General features: G+C 38.7%; 1 protein-coding gene across 1 annotated transcript in view; it reads left to right on the top strand.

Annotated features, from left to right (window-relative positions):
• Kcnh5 (potassium voltage-gated channel subfamily H member 5) overlaps positions 1 to 24,742 on the top strand; it is a 261,532-nt gene that overhangs the window by 67,845 nt on the left and 168,945 nt on the right. The window contains exon 7 of the mRNA XM_042682565.1: positions 11,447 to 11,873. Within this exon, the coding sequence (XP_042538499.1) occupies positions 11,447 to 11,873 (427 nt within the window). The remainder of the gene's footprint in view (positions 1 to 11,446; positions 11,874 to 24,742) is intronic.

Genomic DNA, 24,742 nt, shown 5'->3' with positions numbered 1-24,742 from the left:
CAAAAACCAAGCAGGGAGGAGTGCCCAGGGCTTGAGTTCAAATCCCAGGACCAGCACACACATATACAAAACATAAATGGCCTCTCTCAGATAGATATACAGAAAAAAATCCATACAGCTGAATGAATAGAAAAATGAAAGCAAACCAAAACAGCAACACACTGACATAAAACAAATTATAATAAATTATTCTAGTGTATGTATACACTTCTCTGTGTATGCAAGAGGCTGTGGAAATCACGTGCTTTAGATGTCTTCTTCAGGATCTGGCACATAGAACCAGGAGGCAGGTCCTGGACAATGAGTATCTCATAGACCTCTGACGTTGACGTTCTTTGTGTCCTGACCTTAGAGTGACAGGATTCTCTCCTGGCTGGAGAGTGTGGATCACTCCCATTCCACACCTTCAGGGTCCCAGCTGAGTTTGGAGAGATTAAACTTAATCTTGCTGAAACAGAATTCTGGAGAGCTTGATCTATATTATTAGGTTGTCTGTATTTGTTTAGTGATCCTTTTCAATTCAGGTTCCTCTCCCTAACCCCCATAGAGACAGGAAAGCATAGCCCCTAAATCCTTGGTAGAGCAAGGGGTTATAAACTTCCCAATAGTTTTATGGGATCAGAGACATCTTAAGGACTAGAGAAAGAAATCGTAATGGAAAGTGTTCTAAGGTAAATGATGTGAGAGTAAGTCAGGGGCCTAGAATTGGGAAGAGGACTGAATGATCAGATTAGAGTCGTCTGGATATCAGAGTTTATACAGCACTGTGAGAAAAAAGAGTGGAAAATTTAAATACACACTCAGAAATGCATACACACATCACCACACCTGGCTGTAGGTGCTCGCATTGACTGTGATTGTTTGTATGTGTTCAGATCAGTCTACCAATAAAATACAACTGGCTTTGGTTACTTTTACATTTGTATACATAGTTACACTGAATTATCAAGAGCCTTTTTCTATATATACTTTCAAATAGTGATGCTATCTATAAGAATAATACAGAACAATACACAGCAATAGTTTATAGATAATTACTAGAATGACTAGAAGTTGAACCATGTAAGTAAGAACTCATGTAGTAGGGTTAAATGTTGATGTTAAGTTGGGTTTCTTCTCAGCTGTAAAGAATGTAGATTCTTGTGACCTCAAGCAATGTATGATGTAATGTAAGAAGGGACAATTTGCAGGATATAGGGAAAGTACCTGAGAAACTATTATGTAGTCTGGGACCAAGATGGCAAAGGAGACCTTGGTTCTGGATATAGCCAAATTCTTATATGAGGGGAACGAATCTCAAGTTAGCAGTTCTGCCAAAGTGCAGAAAAAAATGGGCAAGGGAGAAATATGGACTTATTCTTTCACCACATTCTTTATATGTCTTACAGTCTTATTTTGGTACAACTCTAATAACCTTGGTGTGTCTGTGTCAGGACTTGAGCTTGAAGTCAGGACCTAGGTGCTGTCCCTTAGTTTTTTTTTTTTAAAAACTGAAACATTCATTTATTTATTTAGCCAGTCCTGGAGCTTGAACTCAGAGCCTGGGTATTGTCCCTGAGCTTCTTTTGCTCAAGACTAGTACTCTACTACTTGAGCCACAGCACCATTTCTGGCTTTTTCTGTATATGTGGTACTGAGGAATTGAACCCAGAGCTTCATGCATCCTAGGCAAGCACTCTACCACTAAGCCACATTTCCAGCCCCTTCCTTGTTGTTGTTTTTTTGTTGTTGTTCGAGGGTAGCACTGCACCATTTGAGCCACAGCTCCACTTTCAGATTATTTGATGGCCAAATGGAGACGAGAGATTTTTCAGACTTTTCTCCCCTGGTTGGCTTCACAATGCAATCCTCAGATCTCAACTTCCTGAGTAGTTAGGATTACAGATGTGAGTCACCAGCCTTCATCTGAAACTCTTCTTTGTAAGGCCTGACCTCTTGATTGGATGTCTCTTCTCTTTCCCTGGTTCTCAGGCCTTTAGAAATGGGCTTAAATATATCATTGGCTTGCCTAGACCTCCTGCTGGAGGCAGCAGCTTGTGGAATTTCTCAACATGCCTATAGTCATATGAGCTCTAATTCTTCAAAATCCTATTTTTTGGTATCTGTCTTTATGTATCTATCATCTATCTTCATCATCTTTCTATCAGCTAGCTACAGATATAAAAATGGAAAGAACTATAACCTATCTCTCTATATTATAATAAGCTTTACATATTCTATACCTATATGTTTACCTATTTATTTTCTATCATTTAGAAATATTATACAGATATGTAGGTAGATAGATAGAAAATATTTCACATATATAATCTGTATCACCAGCTCTAGCTTAGCTTTCCTGTTAATTTTTCTGGAGACCTATCACTAATACATTTAACGTTTCCCCTCTTCTTATCTCTTTGTTTACACAACCTTTCAGCTTTCTCTGCTTCAACTCTCCTTGCCCATTGTCTCAATTCCTTATCATATTTTGGGTCAAGTATTCTTTTGATAATAAACTATTTGAGGTATCTTGAACTATTTGAGGTAGGGGCTATTTAAAGGAAGTCTGTCTAAAGTGATGGAATTTAAGCTCAGAGTTGAAATATGAGTAGGTTTTCACCAGGCCAAAAGAGTAGTTAGTGAGTTAACAAAATTGTATTGAATAGAATGTTTAGACTATGTTCCTAGTGAAAGAGAATATGGCATTTTTGAAGGAGGGAGGGAAGAAAGGAAGAAAGAAAGAAGGAAGTCCTCAGTAAACAAGAGTGCAGAGGGGGAGAGAATGGCTGCACAGAGAGAATGGCTGGAAAGGCAGACAATGACACGTTATGTAAGGTGTTTGGATTGTATTCTAAAGGCTGTAAAAATGTTGAAGAATGACTTAAAATATCCCTTGGTTTGCTTGTACATACATCATGCTTGAAAATAAGTCAAACCACTTTGTAGGGTTCATGTTTTAATCAAGTTTTATATTCACTATCAACCCAGTGGTTATTAAAGAGTCTTTCCACAACAAAAGACATTAAAAAGTACATTGCTAACAAATAAGTCTATCTCTCTATCTACCTATATATCTGTCTGTCATCTATGAATGGTGCTGTGATTCAGTAAGAAAATAAATTGGCTGAAATAGGTGTTATGTACAAATTATTTAAATTCAGATCCCCTACCAAAGGATGATACCTAATGCATGGATTAATTAGGATTATTTCCCTATGGAGCTCTTGGTAGCATGAGTCAGAGAAGTGAGGTCTGAATAGGAAGGAGGCAGTAGAATTTGTTATCTGGGTTAGCGGTTCAGATAACAAATGTAGTTTGTAATTTTCTTTCAGTCTTTAAATTGTAATCTACAAAAGGAATTGGAAATGGACTCTGTAGTCATTCATGTATGAAATCTATTTAGAATAAAACTCCAGTGCTTATGAAATGGAGCTTATTGTTTTGTGGTTTCTATCCAGTTGTCTAGTGTGGTCTACTTGTGAAGATGAATCAACCATTAGTTATTTATTGAAGTGTCAGTGCTGGAGGAGTCTGAAGTCATTAGGAGGGATGCATGTGTTGAGTATTTCATTCTTTCATTAGTCTACTCATTCCTTTGATAAACATTTTGATACCTGCTATGTTTCAGAGAGTTTATAGTATGCAAAGGGATAAAAGAATGAACGGAATAGGATGTGCACCAAAATCACAAAAGAGAACAATGTCACAAAGGAGATGTACAGGGTCCTTTGAGATTACCTAATGCAAGGACCTGATCTAGATTGGGAAAGGAACATTCTCTGAGAAGGTAGTGACGGAGCTGAGGTCGAAATATTATTAGAGTCAAATAGGCTAAGGTCAGGGACATGAAAGAGTTGTAGAACATTCCATTTGGAACAAATAACAAGGGCATAGTTGCTGTGTTTGAGAAGCTGCTATATTCCTAGAACTGCAAGAGTAAGCAAGAGAGAGTAAACAAGAGAGCAGCCAAGGAAAAGATTCAAGGGATAAGCATGAAACAGAATTTTAGAAAAGTTATCATATGATTTTAAACTTGGGGCAGCTCTCAAAAGGTAACTCTTTAAATAGTGTTTCGAAGAGATTAAATGGGTTCAAATAAACACCTTGAAACTCAAGAACGTCCATTTGTCTAGGAGACAGGTACATGATCCAAGCTAGTGACCGTGGAGGAGAGAAACAGACAAATTTGAGATAGTTACAACTTAAAATTGACCAGATATAAAGATAGGTTAGTGTAAGAGGTATAATAGAATGATGTGGTTATTTTTGGTTTCTTTCCTTTTTTGGGGGTTATGCTTAATCAGATAACTGAAGGGAGGAGTAGACGATGATGAGAACGAGAATGATCACACAGCTTATAACTCAGGGCCTCTTGATTTCTTGACTTGCTTGTTCAAGGCTTGTACCCTACTACTTGATCCACACTTAGTTATTTCAGAGATGGACTCTTATGAACTTTTCTGCCTGACCTGGCCTCTAACCATGATCTTTCGGATTTCAGCCTTCTAAGTAGCTTGGAATACAGGTGTGAGCCCAGCAGCACCTGGCTTAGATTATTTATTATTACTATTATTATTAAATGATTTATTATTATTTGAATACCTTGTGAGATATTAAAATATGTATGTGAAGGATATAATTGGATGGGAGAGGTAAGTGAGCTCATAGGAAAGAAGATGAAGTTGGTAAGTAGTTGAGAGATTCTTTGAGGTTGATCATAGTGCATACAATCTCCCATATTGCATGAGCAGTTCTTAACACAGGCATAGATAAAGCTGATGATTGAGTGAGACTCAGTGGCAGGGTTTAGTGAAGAGAGAGATGCTAAGGAATTCATGATGTTGATGTTTAGAAATTATGGTGTCATGTAATAAAGAAGTAGAAAGAGGGTTTATAGACTAGAGAAAAATGTATCTGTCTGGAGGTTCGATAAGGTCAAACTGCTATTGTATTTGTGTAACCGGGTCAGTGGACTTGACAGAGAAGACTAAATGGTCAGACAGCAGGATTATTCAATTCAATATTGCAGCACTACAGAAAGCTTTAGGATATAACAGATTTGAGGTTATGACCATGAATGTGGGTATCTGAGGATAAGTGGACAGGTTGCAGGAGTTGGATTGGTGAAGAAATTCCAGGGCCAGCTCATTGGAAGGGTGATTCATATGGGTGTCATCTAGGGTAAGGATGAGATTTGACATGAGGCTAGATTTGAGAAATGTTTATGAGACACATGAAGTAATTGCTTTCGTGTTCTTACGGTGAATTAATTGTCATGAATCCATGCAAAGCTTCACAGTGAGATGTTTTCCAACACCATAAGCCAATAAAACCTAATAATTGTATATTGCATTTTATTTTACATGTGTGTATCCTACCTAGTTAGTAAATTTTGGCTTCCTTTATTTCCTAGGTATTTCTTCCTGTCTTAAGTCATATGTATGCAAGTATATAATGTCCATATGACATGTGCACTAATCCTACATTTGTATCAGCTGTTTTTCCCTACATAACACATTAACTTAAATTTTTTTTATTGTGAAAATACTGTACAGAAGGGTTACAATTACATGGCAAGGTAATGAGTACATTTCTTATCAAGCATTGTTGCCTCCTCCTTTGTTTCCTCCTCCCATCCCTAAAATTTTTTATATTATATATTTTTTATTGTCAGGGTGATGCACAGAATGGTTATAGGTACATAAGTAAGGGAATAAGTACATTTCTTGTCAAATTAACTTTTGTGGATCCTACCCACTACTGTTTCTTAGACATGTAACTGTAGTTCAGTTGGATATTTTATTTTATTTATTATTTATTTATTTTTGTCAATCATGAGGCTGGAACTCTGGGCCTGGACACTGTCCCTTAGCTCTTCAGCTCAAGGCTAGCTAGCACTCTTACCACTTGAGCCACAGTGCCACTTCCGGCTTTTTGTATTTATGTGGTACTGAGGAATCGAACCCAGGGCCTGATGCATGTAAAGCAAGCACTCTACCACTGAGCCACCTTCCCAGCCTGATTTTTTTTTCTTCTGTTAAATCTGGGTTAGTTTTGGCTTATATCATCTATGGTCAGCCAAGTTGCCTGTGGCTATACTTGTCTAAGCTGAAGTAGATGATTCAAAGGGCTGCTTCTGTTATATATCATTCTCCAAAAGTCTACTTGGTCTCTTTTCTCTTCTTTTATCCTTTTTTCCCCTCCCCTCCTCTCCTTTCCTTTCTTTTTTGTCTTTTATTTTATTCTTTCACCCTCATTCCCTCCCTCCCACCTTCTTTCCCTCTCTCCCTTCCTTCTATCTTTTTCCTTTTTCTTTCCTCTTTCCTTCTCTCCTTTTTCATTTTTCTTTCTTCTTCCTTCCTTCTCTCCTGGAAGTTCTTTGATTAGCCCTTTTTTGTTTATGAAGCAAAACAGGAAAAGAAGGATAAAATATTGACTAAATTATCTTACCTACTGTTGTTAGTGATGATCCTTTGGAAGAATTAATTTGTCTCTTAGATGACTGTCATCACAAATAATTTTTATGTCAATAATGTATAGCATGTTTTCCATGTGGGAATACACACATACAAAAGGCAAGAGTTAAGAGCACAGAGATGTCTCCTAGATATTATTCCTATGCTACTATGGCTGGAGGGACCTGTCTAGGAAGGAAATTGGCTGGGAATGTGGAAAGCTGATGACTGAAAGTTCTCCATTAACCCTGCTGTGTTCTACTATGCATTCGATGTGTTTGGTATTCTTTTCTAGTAGAAGAACTGCAGGGATTTGTGTACTAAGAGCTCAGAGGTTAGAATAGAGGCAGAAAGCCACTGAAGTACACAGGAGGTCACAGAAGGATTGGAAAGTTTGGTGTGAAATGAAGCAGAAAATGATTGAGCAGACAAGTCTGGTGGAAGGTAAAGAATCAAGAAATTGTTTTAAAAGGGTGGGAAGTACAGAAAGGGGGAAGACTTTTTTTTGAGGATCAGCCTATAAAACTATGCAATATTATCAGAATGAAATTTACTTTGCTCACAACTAATTAAATTCCATTTGTGGTCCAGTCCAAAGATTAGGGGAAGTGAATCATCAGTACGGAATATCTCTTACTTTAGATACCATGTTGCCTGTGATACCCCACGAGATGATGAGTAAGAGATTCATAATTTGAATTGCCCTTTGGTGATATATTAGGTCTTTTATAATACTGTTTTAAAAATAATATTAATGTGACATACTTGAAGAGAAATATTCAAAATATTAACTGTACAGCCACAGAATTTTCAGAGTGAACACATCCAATCACTACTCCTAACACCCCCCCCCCCAAAAAAAAAAATGGGACCTGCCATCATCACTTAACTTTTCTGGGCTATGTTTTCACAGTACTTAGTCACATAAATTGTTTTGATGATTTAATTATTTACTAGATGGAAAGCACTTAGAACAGTACCTGGCACATAGTAAATTATCACTATTATTGTTGTCTTGACTGTCTTTTCCAAGTAGCAATGATCTAGCTTTTTGGTTGGCTGAATATAAGGAAGTTTATGGGAAGGTTTGTTGAATCGGTGCATTCCTCTATCCCTCCAGATGGAACTATAACCCAGTGTATTCACCTTAGCAGTGTACAGAATGAGCTCCACCCTCATGAACACTCTGTGTATTTAGATGTAGTTAGTGGCCTGATCCATTCTCCTTTTCATCCACATTCCCTACTACAGTAGAGTTTTGAGATAATTTTTTTTCAATCTCCCACTACTAGCAGTGTGTCTGGCTAGTAGAGAGATTAGAATTATTTTTGGTATTCACTGTCATCTATTATTAATCCAACCTAAAGGTACATTGGCTATTTCTTCTCTACATTATACTACTAAATCACTTTGCATTTGGTTAAACCAAAGCCCTCTGAATTCACCTCCACATATACTTGTGTTGTAAAAGTTAATCTTTCATTTAATTAATGTGTTGGCTGTTCAACATACTTCCAAATGCCAGCTTTTGTAGTTGACACTAGATCTATTCCACAAGGAGTTTAGAATTTCCCGGGATGTCATACACGCAATTAGAATTGTAAAAAGCTGTGGTGGTAATTGTTGTAACAGAGATGTGCACAGTAGGGAGTGAAGGGAGGGCATGACAAGGAGGATAGTAGAAGCAGAGAGATGATGTCAGTGAAGTGCTCATAGAGGGAGAAATGTTTGTCATAACTATAGGTAAGGTCTTAGCTGCCATGACAGTGGGAAGGAAGAGTGCTTTAAGCAAAGGGAAGTACCTGCAATACAGCTTGAAACAGCAGGGTGTTCTGTAAGCTGCACATAATAAGAACATGCAAGCACACAGAGGAGCCAGGCTGATTAGGTAGGCAGGTGAGCTTTATGTGGTAGAATAGGAATTAATATTTAATCCTACAAGTAATGGGCTAATATGACAAGGTGTATCCAAAAGGGAAATGATTAACAGAGGTGCATTTGGAACATCCTAAGCTGGTAGCCTGTATGATGCAACCTCTAAAGTAGAAGTGGCCATGGAGAGGCTATTTCTATCTCACATGTGAGCACAGAGCATAGATCATGACAAAGACATGGCCCATGGGTACAGAAAATAAGGGACATTGTTGAGAGATTTATTAAGTAGATATTTTTTGAACTCTTAAGAACTTTGAGCAGTGAGATCTTCAGGCTTTGAAAAACCACCTAGATATAGCAAAAACAGGGAAGATGAGACTTAGCCCCAGGTCTGAGGGACAAGCTGGGCCAGATAGAATTGTCTTAGACTTGAATGACTCACTTTCATACCTGTTCCTTCTTGGGTACCTATAGCACTTCCAAATGGAAATTATAGCAGACATCTTGCTTATGGATAAGAAACTCAGGAGAGAATTTTCCGTTTGTGTGCATTGAAAAGTAGGTCTGGATATGATCTATAAATAAAAGACAGTTAAAACCTGAATTTCTAGTAGGACCAGAAATAGAAGCTAGAAGCCTTTGCTATGAGAAGTCTAGCCCATAAAGAAGCAGAGGACAGCTTTAGAATATGATTTTAAAGAAATAACTGTTGAGGAATTGTTTAAAACCAGCAGAAAGGGTTGGTGTAGAACCATGGCAAAAGGAGTTTATGATGCTCAAACATTATGAAATGTTTTAGTAGTGTTGGAGCAGGCTCTAGGAAATGTATTATTGAATAACTGGGCTTCCTAGCCGATGTCCTTCAGGGTGGACTACATCTTCTTGGAGAAATCTGCTTTCTCTTCATTCATTCGTTTGATTAATTAATTTATTTTCTTTAAGTAGTTGTACCAAAGGAGTTTCAAGTCTGTTTATAAATACAATGCTTCTTGGTCAGTTTTACCCTTACCATTATTCTTTTTCATCTCTCTCAAGAAATCTGCCACCTTCTGATCAGGAGAATGTATCTTCTTACCTTTGGGGCCTTGATTCCAGTAGATTCTGTTTCTTTATATTTTACTTAAGGGTTGTGGATGCTTTTAGTTCAAATGGGGTAAAGATTTCGTGTCTGCATTTTCTACCCTTTGTTTTTATCTTGAGGAATTTCAAGTAGAAATACTGTACAGACAGTATTTAACCAGATCCCCACCATTCCTTTAAAAATTTGAGTTCCTGGGAAACAGTATCTACAGTGGCACTGTTTTTATTTTTAAATAGAACTTGGGAGTTTTTCATGCATTTCTATGATGAGTTTCTTTGGAGCAGAAGCAAGATAAATTTGTCTTAATGTCCCCAGGGTCCAACTCAGAACCCAGACTACAGAAGTGCTCCAACAAACACTTACTTTATTTTTCTAGATTGCAATTATACAAGTCCACTTTTGAGAGCTCTGAAGCTGTCTTAAACCTTCTCACCGTTCAGCAGAGGTGCTGAAAAGTATCATCTCAATTTGTCATCTCAATTTTTATTAATTCTACTCCTTTTAAATACTTAAAACTCAATCTCTCCCTTTTTTTTAAACATTTCCTGCAAGTGTTCAAGGGGGGGAAATACTTTTGCAAGTCATTGTGTATGACACAGCATTTGAGAGGCGAAAGTGAACTAAAAGGCAGGGTAAAGCGCAAAGTGGCCCTGTCCCCACCACCCTCACTGCTTTTCACTTCTTCTAGATATGCCGTTTCTCCTTCTCTGCAGTCTGCCTCTCTTTTCTTTCTCTTTTAATTTTATTGTTAAAAAAAACTACAGACCATCGCTACATTATCATCTAGTCTAACAAAGGAAAAACATCCTCATCTTTTCTACCTTAACTACAAAGAACTTGCACTATACCACAATTAAGGATGAATTAATGTCACATTCATTTTACTACATCAAATAGCTCTTCCATGTTGTGTTGTCTATATCCTTTTCTTTTTATTAGCGGGGATAGGGACACAATACTGGGCTTGAACTCAGTGCCTGGGCACTGTCCCTTAGCTTTTTTAAAATGGTGCTCTACCACTTGAGTCCCAGCTTTACTTCCCTTATTTTGGGTGGTTAATTGGAGGTGAGTCTCACAGACTTTCCTTCTTGGGCTTGCTTTGAATGGGGATCCACAGATCATAGCCTCTCAAATAGCTCAATACCTATTGGTACCTGGCCTCTCGTGCATCTTCTGGGAGACTGAGTTAGCAGGAAGTCATGGACTTTAGTTGATATTCAGATTATGATCATATGAGAGCTTCCCAGGTGATTGTGCTAGCTTCCCTTTCTGCCTGTTTTCCTGATCTGTTATCAGGAATGTGTCTGCCTCCCTCCTTCCACCACCTCAGATGGACGGTTCTACACTTCCAAAAAGTCATTGTGAGATTCTCCTTGGTTTCATAAAGCTTTCATGTTTTCAAGTGGCAGTATTTTGCTTGGCATTTTAAACTTCCCACCAAAATAAGAATATTTTTGCTGCTCTCTCCTTTTAACCTATCCTAGCTCTGTTTGTGTTTTGCAGAACTCTATAAATTTAGTGTCAAGGTTGTGATGGGACACAGTGGACCAGCTATGGGATTTCCTGTCCATGGTTTCTGTTGTTGTTTTCTTGCTTGTGAAATTGGGTTTCTTTTTTCAGAGGTTCTTCTGTTTGTAGCTATTACAAAGTAAGACATAAAAAGAAACCTTTCAGTGGAGAGAAAAAATTTTATAGGAAGAAGTAAAAGGTCTGAATACATCACCCTTCTGTCTATGTGTATATTGCATTCAAACATTTTTGTCTTTCTTTGCTTATTTTATGCAGCACATATAAAAAGCAATTGGATATTCCTTTGCTAATGGAAACTTGTTTAATCTTGTATAGTTACAAGGTATTTTATGCTCCTAGGTGGGAAGGAATTTGCAAGTTTTTACAGCCATTTATTTTTTTGGCTTAAGTCAGACTTTTAGTATGTGTACATTTCTAGTCTATAAATAGCTACTCAAATCCATGAAAGTGACCCCATAGTATTGCTTTCCCAGCTTTTTCTTTTCTGGAAATGCATTGTGATTTCTTTTATCGTTTTATGCAGGGAATCAGCAGTCTCTTCAGCTCTCTGAAAGTGGTGCGTCTGTTACGCCTGGGCCGCGTTGCTAGGAAACTGGACCATTACCTGGAATATGGAGCTGCAGTCCTTGTGCTCCTGGTGTGCGTGTTTGGGCTTGTCGCCCACTGGCTGGCCTGCATCTGGTACAGCATTGGAGACTATGAGGTCATTGATGAAGTCACCAACACTATCCAAATAGACAGTTGGCTCTACCAGCTGGCCTTGAGCATCGGGACTCCATATCGATACAATACCAGTGCAGGAATATGGGAAGGAGGCCCCAGCAAGGACTCGCTGTACGTGTCCTCTCTCTACTTTACCATGACAAGCCTTACAACCATAGGATTTGGAAACATAGCTCCCACCACAGATGTGGAGAAGATGTTTTCGGTGGCCATGATGATGGTTGGCTGTAAGTAGCTTGGTTCAATTTTTTTTTTAAACAAAGTTAAGTTTGCTATTTAGCAATTTTCTTAGCTCCCATCTCTGATGGGATTGAAATGAACTATTTTATCTTCAGAACGGTGTTTTCATTTAGATCGTTTATAACTGGGTTCATTCTTATTCAACTGTATAAAATAATGCCAGATAACCTATTTTGCTCCTTAGAATGTGTTGGCACATGAAAAACAGTGTGGCTTGGAATGAGGCAAGTTCAGAATGGGGACTCTGGCTTAATTCTGCTCCTGGGGTTCTACTCCAGAGAGCTCCCATGAAGGAACCAAATGGCATCTGGTACGTCCTGTAGGATTTGTTGGTACTATGTTAAATAGCCCCAAACCAGGCAGGATCTGACATGAGATACATAGTCCTGAAAATATTTTAGTTGATGAATTATTTCTAAATTAGAGCTGAACTTAGGATAAAGTGTTTTTTTTTCTCCTGCTGTTCCTGGAGTTTGAACCTGGTGCTGTCCTTTAGCCTCTTTGTGCTAGCACTCTACCACTTATGCCACAGCACCACTTCTAGCTTTCTCTGAGTAGTTAATTGAAGATAAGAGTCTCACAGACTTTCCAGCCTGTGTAGGCTTCAAACCACGATCCTCAGATCTCAGCTTCCTGAGAAGCTAGGATTACACCAGTGAGCCACTGGTACCCGGCACAGTTTTATGTATTAAGATTATATTAGGGGGCTGGGAAGGTGGCTCAGTGGTAGAATGCTTGCCTCGCATGCATGAGGCCCTGGGTTTGACTCCTCAGCACCACATAAGCAGAAAAAAATGGAAGTAGCACTGTGGCTCAAGTGGTAGAGTGCTAGCCTTGAGCTGAAGAGCTGAGAGACAGTGCCCAGGCCCAGAGTTCAGGCCCCACAACTGACAACAAAAAAAGATTGTATTAGGAACCAGGTTTATGTATTAAGATGAATAAAAAGGTTTATAAATGTAGTATTGGTTACAAACATGCTAAGTTGAAGCTATCACTAAAGAAAAGAATGGGTAAGTAAATGCAAGTCCACTTGACAGTGACGGGGTTCTAAGATTTAGCACACATGCCTGAGTGTGGAGTGTATTAATGGTGTTCTCGAAAGTAGCTTGCTATTTCAAGGGGCCAAAGGCTGTATGCTATCACCTCCAGTGGACACTGGTTGGCATGAATAGACAAGGATGCTAAGGAAATGCACACTAAGAAGTTGTTCTGAAGGTGTTGAGGGGCCTTCACCAACATCTGCTCATTGATATTGACTTGGTGGTTTTATGCACGTGGAGTTCTGAGCTCTGAAGTCACTTTAGGAATGTTCTACTGGATGTGTGAGTGAGTACATCAGAAGCCTTTAAATCATAATTCTATAGCTTTTGTTCTGGGCCATTGTTTCTTTTTTTTAATTTAATTTTTTTTATGAACATACTGTACAGAGGGGTTACAATTACATGGGCAGGATAGTGAGTACATTTCTTACCAAGCATTGCAGCTTCCTCCTTTGTTTACCCTTCACATCCCTTCCCAGCCTCCCCCCTCCACCCCCCCACCCAATCCTCCTCCCCTCCCCCCACCCCCACCCTGTACCAACGTACAACTTGTACTTCTCAGTGTTGCAACAAGTCCACCTGTATCCTTAAACGACTTGTTTTTCCCCATCTCCTCCACAAATTATACCAACATCAAATACAGTGAAAGCAGGGGTTATACTGTGGGGGAGGGAGATATAAAGCAACAAAGAAATAATCTTATACATGTGTTAGAAACAATCGCATGAAAGGGAGAAAAAACATTTGAATACATATCTTATGGTTCATTTCCCTAACATCACCTTATCTGACCTTTTCTGCTTGACTCATACATATACTAGATATTGCAAATAAGGGAAACCCTGGAACCTATGTTTCTTTGGGCCTGGCTTACTTCACTTAATATAATTTTTTCCATTTCCTAACAAATGGGGCAATGTCATTCTTTCTGATGGAGGCATAGAATTCCATTGTGTATATATACCACATTTTTTTGATCCATTCATCTACTGAGGGGCATCTGGGTTGGTTCCATATCTTAGCTATGGTAAATAATGCTGCAATAAACATAGTTGTGCTGGTAGCTTTAGTGTGGTCTTGTTTGTAAACATTTGGGTAAATGCCCAAAAGTGGGATTGCTGGGTCATAGGGGAGCTCTATGTGAAATCTTTTGAGGAACCTCCATACTGCTTTCCAAAGTGGTTGAACAAGTTTACATTCCCACCAACAATGAAGTAAGGTTCCCTTCTGTCCCATTGTTTCTTGAGATTCTGTAGTACCAAGATTTAGATCTTAGTTTTGGTAGGAATCATGTTAGCATGCCTAGGTACTGGGTGGCCAATAGTATGTCCCTCACTAAGCAGGTAGTTCATAGTTCAGAATGTCCAAAAGCTCTTAGAGCTCTAATATCAGTTGTTACTTCACTTCTACCACTCGAATCCTCTACATCCAGCTGCAGAAACAACAGTGTATAGGTCCTATTTGTGGGTTATAACTAGCAGTCAGAGGAGGAGTTAGAAACCAAGTATTGCTTGTTCCAGAGGCTTTTAGGAGAAAAATGTCCTGATGTGTATGGAAATCTTGATGGCAATTCAACTGATGCTTTTAATATTTATGAAATACATTTTGGCTTAAACTTATGCATAGCTAGAGTTTAAAAACCATCTTTCTAGCCTGAAGTAATTGTATTCACTAGAAATTGCAGAGAGTGCCTGCTATTCTCTGTACCTTGCTTCCTCCATCTTCTATAACTATGACACAAAGTCAAATTGACATCAGTCTAGCTCTACTTTTTTTTTTTTGTTCCCAGTACCAAGGCTTGAATTTATGGCCTCACACTTTTCGGGCTTTCTTGCTCCAGGCTGGTGCTCTACCACTTGACCAATAGCTTTGGTCCTGCTTTTTGTTGGTTATTTTAGACATGGAGTCTCATAGACTCTTCTTCAAGCCATGAACCTGAGCTCTCAGCCTCTTTAGTAGCTTGGGCTTAAAGGTTTGAGTCACTGGTGCTGCTTTCTATGTTGTTTTGTCACAAGTGTAGATGTCTGTAATTTCCACTGCAGCCATAATATAGAACAATGCCACCAGCACGAAGATCTTCTTCATGAAATCTACCTAATCATCCATAGCCCCTGAAAATTAATGATCTTTTCTCCTTCTCTGTGCTCTTGTGATTTTGAGAATGTTATGGAAATGGAACTACATAAAATGTGACTTGTGGAAATTGGCTTTTACCAGTCAGCATAATGTCCTTGAGATCTATCTAAAGTGAATGGATCAGTAGTTTCTTCTTATTTCTGAGTAGCATTTCATGGTTTGGATGTTCACTATTTAACCAGTCATGTATCAAAGGATTTTTTTGGTTATTTTTAGTTTTGGACTCTATAAATAAAACTACTATGAACATTTATGTACAGGTTTTTGTGTGGACATAAATTCTTAATTCTCTGGGATAAATGCCCAGAGTTGCAAATAAGCATCTACTTAGTTTTTAAGAAAGTTGACAAACTATATTGAAAAATGAGAACCTAGCACAGTTATTTCTCAAGAGAACCATGGGAAAATGAAGTCTACATTGAGCTGAAGGATAGCTATCCTTCTTCTTTTTGTCTTTCAAGCCCCTAAACTTAAGCTCATCCTAGATTGCTATTGTTTTTCTCTTGGGGTGCATCCATTTATAAACAGGCCTCTTGGCTTGACCTTCAACATACATTGGATTATTGTTTTATACTTCCATAGCTTATCAACAAAGACCAACTCCTATTTTTGGTGGCCTGGACTTTTGATATCACCTCCTCTTGTTAATTTTGTTGCTATTCTTCATAAATTTCTACCCAGAAGTCAGAGAAGCCTGGAAATAGGTATGACATTGATTAAGAGAACATTGTGTATTGTAATCATTGTTGAATGGCATCTCCTTTGTACAACTACTTAAGAAAAAGATCATAACATTCTTTTACTCAATTCTCTTCAATGTGCATGAGGTAAAATTCACACCAACTAACTCCACCTTTCAGAGTCTTACCCATAGGTCCTGGCTTGTCTGATGCTCTTTACTTTCTACTGTTCCTGCAAAAATAAAAAAATAAAAAAAGGTCACTCTCTTGTCGTTAAACTCATGGCATTCAATCCTGAGGCAGGACATTCTGCTACTTCTGAATTCATACAGGCCTTCCCTGAATCACTCGATTAAAAATCTTCCCCAAAGCCTACCCGACCTCAGAAACCATCCTAATGCCAAGCTCCGTCTGCTTTTCCTTCACTGTACCTGCCAATAACTGCAGCCAGAATGTATGGTCCACATAACCAGAACCTTTCATTGCCATTTTCTGTGTCCTTAATATCTAACAATCTTTTCTTCCAGCACACATTGTCATAATTGTTTGAGCTTACTTGGGAATTTTCACCTTGATTCAGCTGGGTCTTCACAACTTCATTTGACTCAGAATTTGTTCTATTTCTTTTCTGCTTTATATATTGCCAAATATGTGTGTTAGATCTAAATTTCCTCTCCCTTTTCTGCCGTTCCTGGCTTGTTTTCAAGATGAAGACCTAGTTTAAATCTAGCCATTCTTTCTTCCTTGAGATTCTGCTACCTCCTTTCAATCCTGCTTCTATCAGCTTATATTCCAGGCTCTGACATTGTGTTGCTAATTGACTTTTGTTTTCCTTCCTTTTATGTCTTTGGATTAGTCCAAACTGTAACCCATGTGTACTAGGGTGGGCCTTCTTAGAATCTCCTTATTCTGCAGATTATTTTTCTCTGAAGATAATCTGAAAATACAATAGAAGTCTAGGCTCCTGAACTATTAGTGTAACTTCATACAATTCTAATTTGTGAGACACACATGCCAAAAACATCTTAATATCTTATATATTGAGGATAACAAACATACCACCAGTATTTGTAGAACTTAATATGTGCTATTAGTCATTCTCAGGGATTTAGGATGTGTGCGTGCGTGTGTGCGTGCGTGCGTGTGTGTGTGTGTGTGTGTGTGTGTGTGTGTGTGTGTGTGTGTGTGTGTAGAGAGAAGAGAGAGAGAAAGAGAAAGAGAGAGAGAGAAAGAGAGAATGGAAAGAGTGAGATAGTGAAGTTCATTCTTTTGTTTGAGGAAATCAATCTATCTGTACTGGCTAGTGTGAGAAGCACCCCTGTGACATTATAACTCAATATGTGTGAAAAATCTTTTATCAAAAAGTTGATAGTGGGGGGGCTGGGAAGGTGGCTTAGTGGTAGAGTGCTTGCCTTGTATGCCTGAGGCCCTGGGTTCGATTCCTCAGCACCACATAAACAAAAAGAAAAAAGCCAGAAGTGTTGCTGTGGCTCAAGTGGTAGAGTGCTAGCCTTGAGCTGAAGAGCTGAGGGACAGCGCCCAGGCCCAGAGTTCAGGCCCCACGACCGGACCACCCCCCCCCAAAAAAAAAAAGTTGATAGTGGTACCAACTGTTGAGAAAAATAATCACTACTTGTAAAGGGTAGACTTTTTTTTTCTAGAAAAATCCTTCAATTGTTTCATGCCTTCTAGCAAGATCTAAAAATTTCAGTGGCAGCAAATCCAGTTCATAACTTCCTTATGAGCTTCCTTCTTTCTTTAGTGGCCTTTCTGAATCTCAAGCTCTTGCCATCTAATACAAAACTGCACTTGCGCTCTGTTCATGAATATAATTACATGGCTCCTTATGTTAATTTCAGACGAATCATCAAAATAAGATGAGGTATCACAATGAGGCCCTCCCTGCTGGAATAACTAACCACATAAGCCAATAATAAGTAAATACACATAAAATTAGGACTATAGCCTGCTTTTGACCTGTCTCCTGGGGTTCCTTCCAGATTTCATCTATGTTAGTAGAATCCCAGGACATTTCCTTTACCTGTTATGTGTAATTTCTTAGACTGAAGTCCTTCATTTTGTGTTTGTCCAGTGTGAAAAATCCTTCTGCTCTCATTCCTGAACTTGTCACTTGGTTCTTTTTAAAATAGGACTGTTATCATGAATTCTTCAAATTGTTGCCTTTCCATCTTTTGAGTTCTATTTTTATTTTATAATGGTATCAGGTATGCTTTTTTTGTACTGCTGTTTGAAACCAGAGCTTTGCATAGATGCTCTACCACTTTAGTCATAGCCCCAGCCCTTTTATCTTGTGTTTTGCTTTTGAAATAAGATCTCCTTAACTTTCCCTATGCTGACTTTGAAGCCACAATCTTCCTGCGTGGGTCTCCTGAGTTGTGTGCCAGTCCACCTGGCTGCTTTATGCACTGGGTTACTCTCACAGCTTGGGCAGAGGCAATCACCCACAGCCTACCGTGCATACCACCGTCCTCCTCACGCCTTCCTGTCTCTCCAGTCACAGATGAATCTGACCTGTTTGCGGATCTTCAAGAAATTTACTACTAAAGTGCTTTCATGAAAGACTTTTATTTTTGCATTTAAATTCTGCAATACTTGTGGAAAACAGCAAGAAAGGTTTTGCTTTTAGATCAAGATGTGTATAATCTCTTTACTAATTTACTCTGTAAATACTTAATGATGCCTTCGTGGAATGTTTTCTAATCCATTTCATTTACATAATCTTATTATTGAGCCCCTAATAATTTTCCATTTTCCGAAGATTAGCCGACTGACTAATTTTGCTGCTGTGTGGAAAGCACCTTAGTACACTGATAATTTGTTTTGATGGCTATAAAACAAAGGAACATGAGTGTGGGAATTTTGTAATGTGATTATCCTCTTAATGTATTTTTATGATTCTTCTTCTGAAGATTCATCAAGAAAGTAATTACTTAGTTGCTTCTTTATTACCAACTTGTATTTTAGTTGAATCTAACCATCAGCAAGAGCTCTATATTCACATCTTTCATTATAACTTTATAAAAGAAACATATGAAATAAAAAGTAAATTGTAGTTAGTTCTGTCTGCAAATAATTTATGTTGAAACATAAATCTCCGTATACACACGTATTCTTAATATATTACTAAAAACATTATTTAGCAAATAGATGACATATATAAAGCTACAAGTTGGAATTTGAGTGTTTGTTTTATTTAAAAGCTTTTTTTTAAGGTGTGTGCTTAAACAATGGCTCATGCTTATAACCCTAATTACTTAGGAGGCTGAGATCTGAGAACTGAGATTTGGAGCCAGCTGAGGCAGACAAATCCATAAGACTCTTACCTCCAATTAACCAGAAAAAAGCTTGGCTGGAAGCGTGGCTCAAGTGGCCAAGAACCAGCTATGATTGAAAAAGCTGAGTGAAATCATGAGACTGAGTTCAAGCTCTAAGACTGGCGCACACACAAAAGCATTGTTTACTCTTTCTACTGTTGTCTGTTTAATTGACAAATCCAGGCAGTCTACCTCACATGGTGTGTTGACAATCAGAATGGCTGTGAGACCATGCATACTGAGACTTGAAGAGTAAAGCAAAACACAAAATGAAAAACTACAAATGTGAACATTATTGAGGTGTAATTGGTAGAGAAGACACCACGGTGCAATAATACTAATTTGTGAATCTTTTCCAAAGAGGAAGTAATGGATGATAGCTTAAGTAGTCTAAATTTTTTTACTGTCATGGACTGGTGTTGTTTAAACTCTGGGTGGCAAATAGTTAGCATATTCAAAAGTAAAGTGAGACCCTCCGCCTATGGGATGTGTAAGTAGAAAGGGATATTTGAATCTCTGTGTGGGAAGTTAGGGCCCATGGGGCATTTGGTCACAGCCTCTTTTCTTCCATATCCTAGTAGACTAGTGTCATATCCTATTTTTAGCTGCCTTAGCCTTAGCTTCCTGGGCCTTTCTCTAGGGAATTCAGGTAATGGTTAAAATGAGATTACGGGTAGTGCCTTGACCACTACGCATTGGAAAAGAAAATAAATAAAATATGGCATGACCCAGAGATTAGAATATAGAAAAAGTTGGGGACAATGCAAATTCTCAAAGAAATCTCTTAGGAATTTTATCTATTTGGGTTATAATGACTTGGATGAATTGAAATATGTGGTTTTTAAGCCACTTTTTCAGTGCTAACACACCTTAGTACATCTAAGATTTCATTAGTGCAGTCAGAACATTGTCTATAGCTTGGGACTAGTTATTGGAGATTAAGTTACTATAGAACCAAGGTAGTATCAAAGAGGTAGGATTTTTCATGCATAGTGCTCACATTATTTTTATGGAGAATGAGAAGTATCTTCTTAGGAAAACATTCAGTCAAGAGTTGAAATCAAGGAAGTTGAAATTCAATCAAGGAAATATTATCAGAGAATGTTATGGAGGTAAGAAAATATGCTTTTAGGGGGCTGGGAAGGTGGCTCAGTGGTAGAGCGCTTGCCTTGCATGCCCGAGGCCCTGGGTTCGACTCCTCAGCACCACATAAGCAAAAAGAAAAAAGCCGGAAGTGGCGCTGTGGCTCAAGTGGTAGAGTGCTAGCCTTGAGCTGAAGAGCTGAGGGACAGCGCCCAGGCCCAGAGTTCAAGCCCCACGACCGGACCTCCCCTCCCCCAGAAAAAGGAAAAAAAAAGAAAATATGCTTTTAGAAAGGAAACTGTTTTTCTGTATAGAAAGTAATCAGCCTAGGAAAGCAAACGTTTTTGTCTCAGGCAAAAGGGTCTGGAGAGATACTAGAATGCATACCCATTGAGGAGCACCCAGAAATGTGCTAGATTTGGGTAGATGCCCTTAAAAAAAATCTCTGAAGTAATCCTAGATGCTCAGGAGGTTGTGATCTGAGGATCGTGGCTCAGAGCCAGCCCAGACAGGAAACTTTGTGAGACTCTTATCTCCAGTAAACTACCAGAAAACCAGAAGTGGCACTGTGACTCAAGTAGTAGAGTGCTAGCCTTAAGCTGAAGAGCTGAGGGACAGAGCCCAGGCCCAGAGTTCAAGCCCCATGATCAACAACAACAACAAAAATCTCAAGTGTTAATATGATACTTCCATTAATTCAGATATAATATTATTATGTTTCTTCTTTTCCTTGCTTTTGTGGTGTGGGCAAGCAATGGAATGTGAACTTGCTGATTTTCATTTCTGGTCTTAGTTTTAGTCAGATAGTGAGAGCTTCAAGCCTTGTGTTTATTTTGGAAACTGGGTCAGTTCTTTACCTGAGCTTGTAAGAACTTTTTCTTTTATCTTCTCTGTTCTTTAATGACTTGAGTATCCCATGAGGAAAAACATTTTGTGGAGCTCAAAGTTCAGGGTTGTGTAGGTACTTTTTTTTTAAATGGCTTCGTAGTTTTGGATGTACAGTCCAGTAGTTAAAAAAAGACTGTGTGATGTGTACTTTATTCTCTGCTTCTTATTCAAAATAGAACTTGTCCTTTGTAGACATGTTCTTTTATACCATGTGTCTTCTTATGTCGTTAGATTTTCACGAACTCTCTTATAGTCTGTAAAGGTAGAATATTTCCAGAAAACAACCAGATATTATTTTTAGTGTCCTATTACCTAGCCTGGAGTCCATGCAAAGGTCTTTCTGGAAAGGAATCCTGTTCTTCTGTCATTCAGAGTTATTCATTCTATTCATCATGGTGCCAGGTGCTCCGGTAGATATTGGGGTGTGGAGATACTCAATTCTTCTCTGCCCTCACTATGTTTGGATATGGTGAGCATACCAGACAAGAAAGTACTGAACATGCCTTTATCTCTGTCCTCATCTAACCCCACGCCTACTCCTAACTTCTCTTCATATTGTGAGCTAAGACTTTGAACAGTTGAATTCAGAACTTGGACTCCGAAGAATGCAATCTGTGTTTGTCCTGTGTGTTCTTGTATCTTTAGCACAAGCCAGTATCTCCTAGTGGTTAGTTGGACTTATTGAACATGTTGGATGAATGAGTGTATGGATTGATAAAGTTCAACTAACTCAGCCAGAAGGAGTCCAGCAAGATGTTTTAGAAAGAAGTCATTCTGGATCTCTGAATACAAAACAAGTAGGTAAACGAGACAGGACTTAAGTTCTTTCTAGGTGAAGAGAACATGACATTTTTGTCCCTGAATTAGGTCTGGGATGATAGAATAGGAACTAGTCTAGATGAGAAGCTTCCTAGATACTTCATCAAGGCCCCCTGATCTACTGTTTCATCTGAATGGTGGGGCAAATAAAGTGTCATGGCCAAGTTAAAAAAGAAAACAAACATACAACCCTTCCCCCAGAACATATGACAAGACACAGGAACACGTAATTTGGCCCTTTTGGGAGGCCCAATGCATTTTACTTTGGCTTGTTTGAGAAGCAGATGTGCCTGGCGAGGAGGAAAAGAACCAAGATATCAGGAAGTCTTTCATAGTATGAGAGCTTTGCCTTTCATCCTACAGGTTGAGTGATGAATAAGATTTGATGCTTCATTGTGTAAGATAGCTAGAGAAGACCATGGCTATGGGCAAAACCAAAACAAAACAAAAACCAAGTAGAGAGCTGCTGGAGTAATCCAGGAAAAATTGAGATGGAGGAATATATGGAAGATAGAGGTTTATAGTTGGCAAGTGACTTTTTGTTTTGTAAAGGGTTACAGAGTAACTAAGTTAGGCTAGGCTGCAATGTCTCAAAGTCTGTTGCAGTGAATCATCTCTGGCTGTTGTATTGCTACAGCAGCCACAGACAACAACATATAAATAAATGAACTCAGCCAGGGTCCAGTACAGTTGGTGGCAGACCAGATTTGGCATGGGCTGCAGTGTTATGTATGTAAAAAGACTGTAATCTCTGGAGTCAGGCAACCTAGGTTTGAGGTGTTTGTTCGTTATTACTTACTAAAACTTCACATGAGTTACCTAAACCATCATCTGTAAAATGTGGAGAATAGCCCCTCCATTTCAGACTTAATCCAAAACAGAGATCATATATAAAGTTCCTGAAGTATTAGGAAAAAAAGTTGTCACAATGAATGTGTAGGATGCTGTAGAAGAGTTGAAAAGGACAGGCAGAAGTAAATTTACAGAAGCAAACATACAGAAGTAAATTTAGATGGATGAATGACAGAGTACTTTTCTGATAAAGGTGGAACAGACGATCCTGGGGGAAGAGGGTGTCCTTTATTCAATGGGACATGTCCATTAGGCAGTCAGGAATGTGGGCTTCACAATGTCTGAGGACAAGAGAATATTGGGAAAACCAAGCTGGTAGGGTGGGTATCTGAGGACAGCCACTGAGAGTCCAAGGAGAGAGTGCAGATGGGGAGAAAGTCAAGTATGGCTCTGTAAAAAGAGTTTACTTGCCTAGGATGAACAAGAGACTCCAAGATGGAAGGGAGTGAGGTGCAACAGAAGACAGGGACAGCATGTCATTAGCCATGTGGCTGACACAGGTGACTTCCCATGAGTAGTTTCTTTGGACAGTTGAGAGGAATGAGCCCTATGGAGAATTTGTGGAATCCAAATTATTGGTTTTTTTTTTTTTCTATTTGAAGGCAAATAATTTCATTAGTAGCCTTTCATGTAGAATGGAGGTAGATGATGCTAATATAATTTTCACTGTCAATATTGTTTTCTACCAACTTTCAAGACTGACAAAATTGGTTTAAAATAGATCATTGGATGCATGGCATTTTTCTTTTGTGTTATCAAGCAAAATAAAAGTGATGGGGGGGGGAATTTCTAGGAAATCTCATTTTTCCAAGAACATTTATTTTAGTCAGAGAATTTTATTTTCTAACAACTACAGGCTTATTTGGTGACCTTCCAATATGTTAATTTTTGACTCCTAATAATATATCCATTACCCAGGGTAGACTTCATGATCTGCTAGGTAAAGTGGGGACTTAGATGATCTGTGCATGTATCCTACAAAGGGTATACTGATATAAAGCACATACTGATTTTAATTTGCTTGAGATGAAATATTAATTTTTTCACAGAATAAAAGACTAATAATGTATATAGTAATATATTTGGGGCTCCTTAAATAAGAGGCTAGGATACAAAAGACCTTTATGCAAGGATTCCAGAATTACTTTGGTAAGCTAGAGTATGGATTTCTTTGGAGCAATTGCTAAGCTAGCTCCCAGGTGATTGTTTACCTACTTTTTTAAAATTTACATAAGTTGTGAAGACTGCTCTGTGTGTGTGTGTGTGTGTGTGTGTGTGTGTGTGTGTGTGTGTGTGTGTGTGTGTGTGTGTGTGTGTGTGTGTGTGTGTGTGTGTGTGTGTGTGTGTGTGTGTTTGCTCTTTATAGAATGAGAACTAGACCCAGGTTGACTCCCAGAAAAGACTGGAGACTTCAAAGATTCCCTTTGAAGTTTACAGCTTCCCTTTTGGAGCCTAGTTTTTAGCCTACCCTTTCTATCTTACCTTTTAAAAAACCTGCATTTATTTTTAAACAGTCTCCAAAAGACTTAATCTGTGGCCGCCTAATTCGGGAGCCTCACCGGTTTGAAATAAATGTAAGGGAAGGACACTTACTTGTGAGCTTCTAGTGAGGTGTTTGGGAAGGAACAAGGCTAGTATTGACTCCCCTTATAATTTTGGTTTCAGAGTCATAGAACTTGGGAATTTTCTTACTTTGGGCTCCCTGTGGGCTTGCCAGTCAATTGTCCCAGAATATCCTTTAAGCAGGTATGTTTCCAACTTCTCCTTCTCCTTCTCCTTCTCCTTCCCCTTCCCCTTCATCTTCTCCTTCACCTTCTCCTTCTCCTCCTCCTTCTCCTTCTCCTCCTCGTTCTCCTTCTCCTCCTCGTTCTCCTTCTCCTTCTCCTTCTCCTCCCTCCCCCGTGCAGGTTCTGAGGCTTCATAGAAAAACTCGGTCTAGGAGCTGTCCCTTAGCTTTTTTGCTCAAAGCTAGTGCTCTACTGAGTTACAGCTTCACTTCCTGTTTTTTTTGGTGGTTAATTGG

The sequence above is a fragment of the Dipodomys spectabilis genome, unplaced genomic scaffold (genome assembly GCF_019054845.1).
Source record: "Dipodomys spectabilis isolate Male_0828 unplaced genomic scaffold, ASM1905484v1 ptg000073l, whole genome shotgun sequence".
Classification (NCBI taxonomy): domain Eukaryota; kingdom Metazoa; phylum Chordata; class Mammalia; order Rodentia; family Heteromyidae; genus Dipodomys; species Dipodomys spectabilis.
Note: the sequence above shows the minus strand (reverse complement) of the source record. Positions and strands in the feature narration are given on the sequence as shown.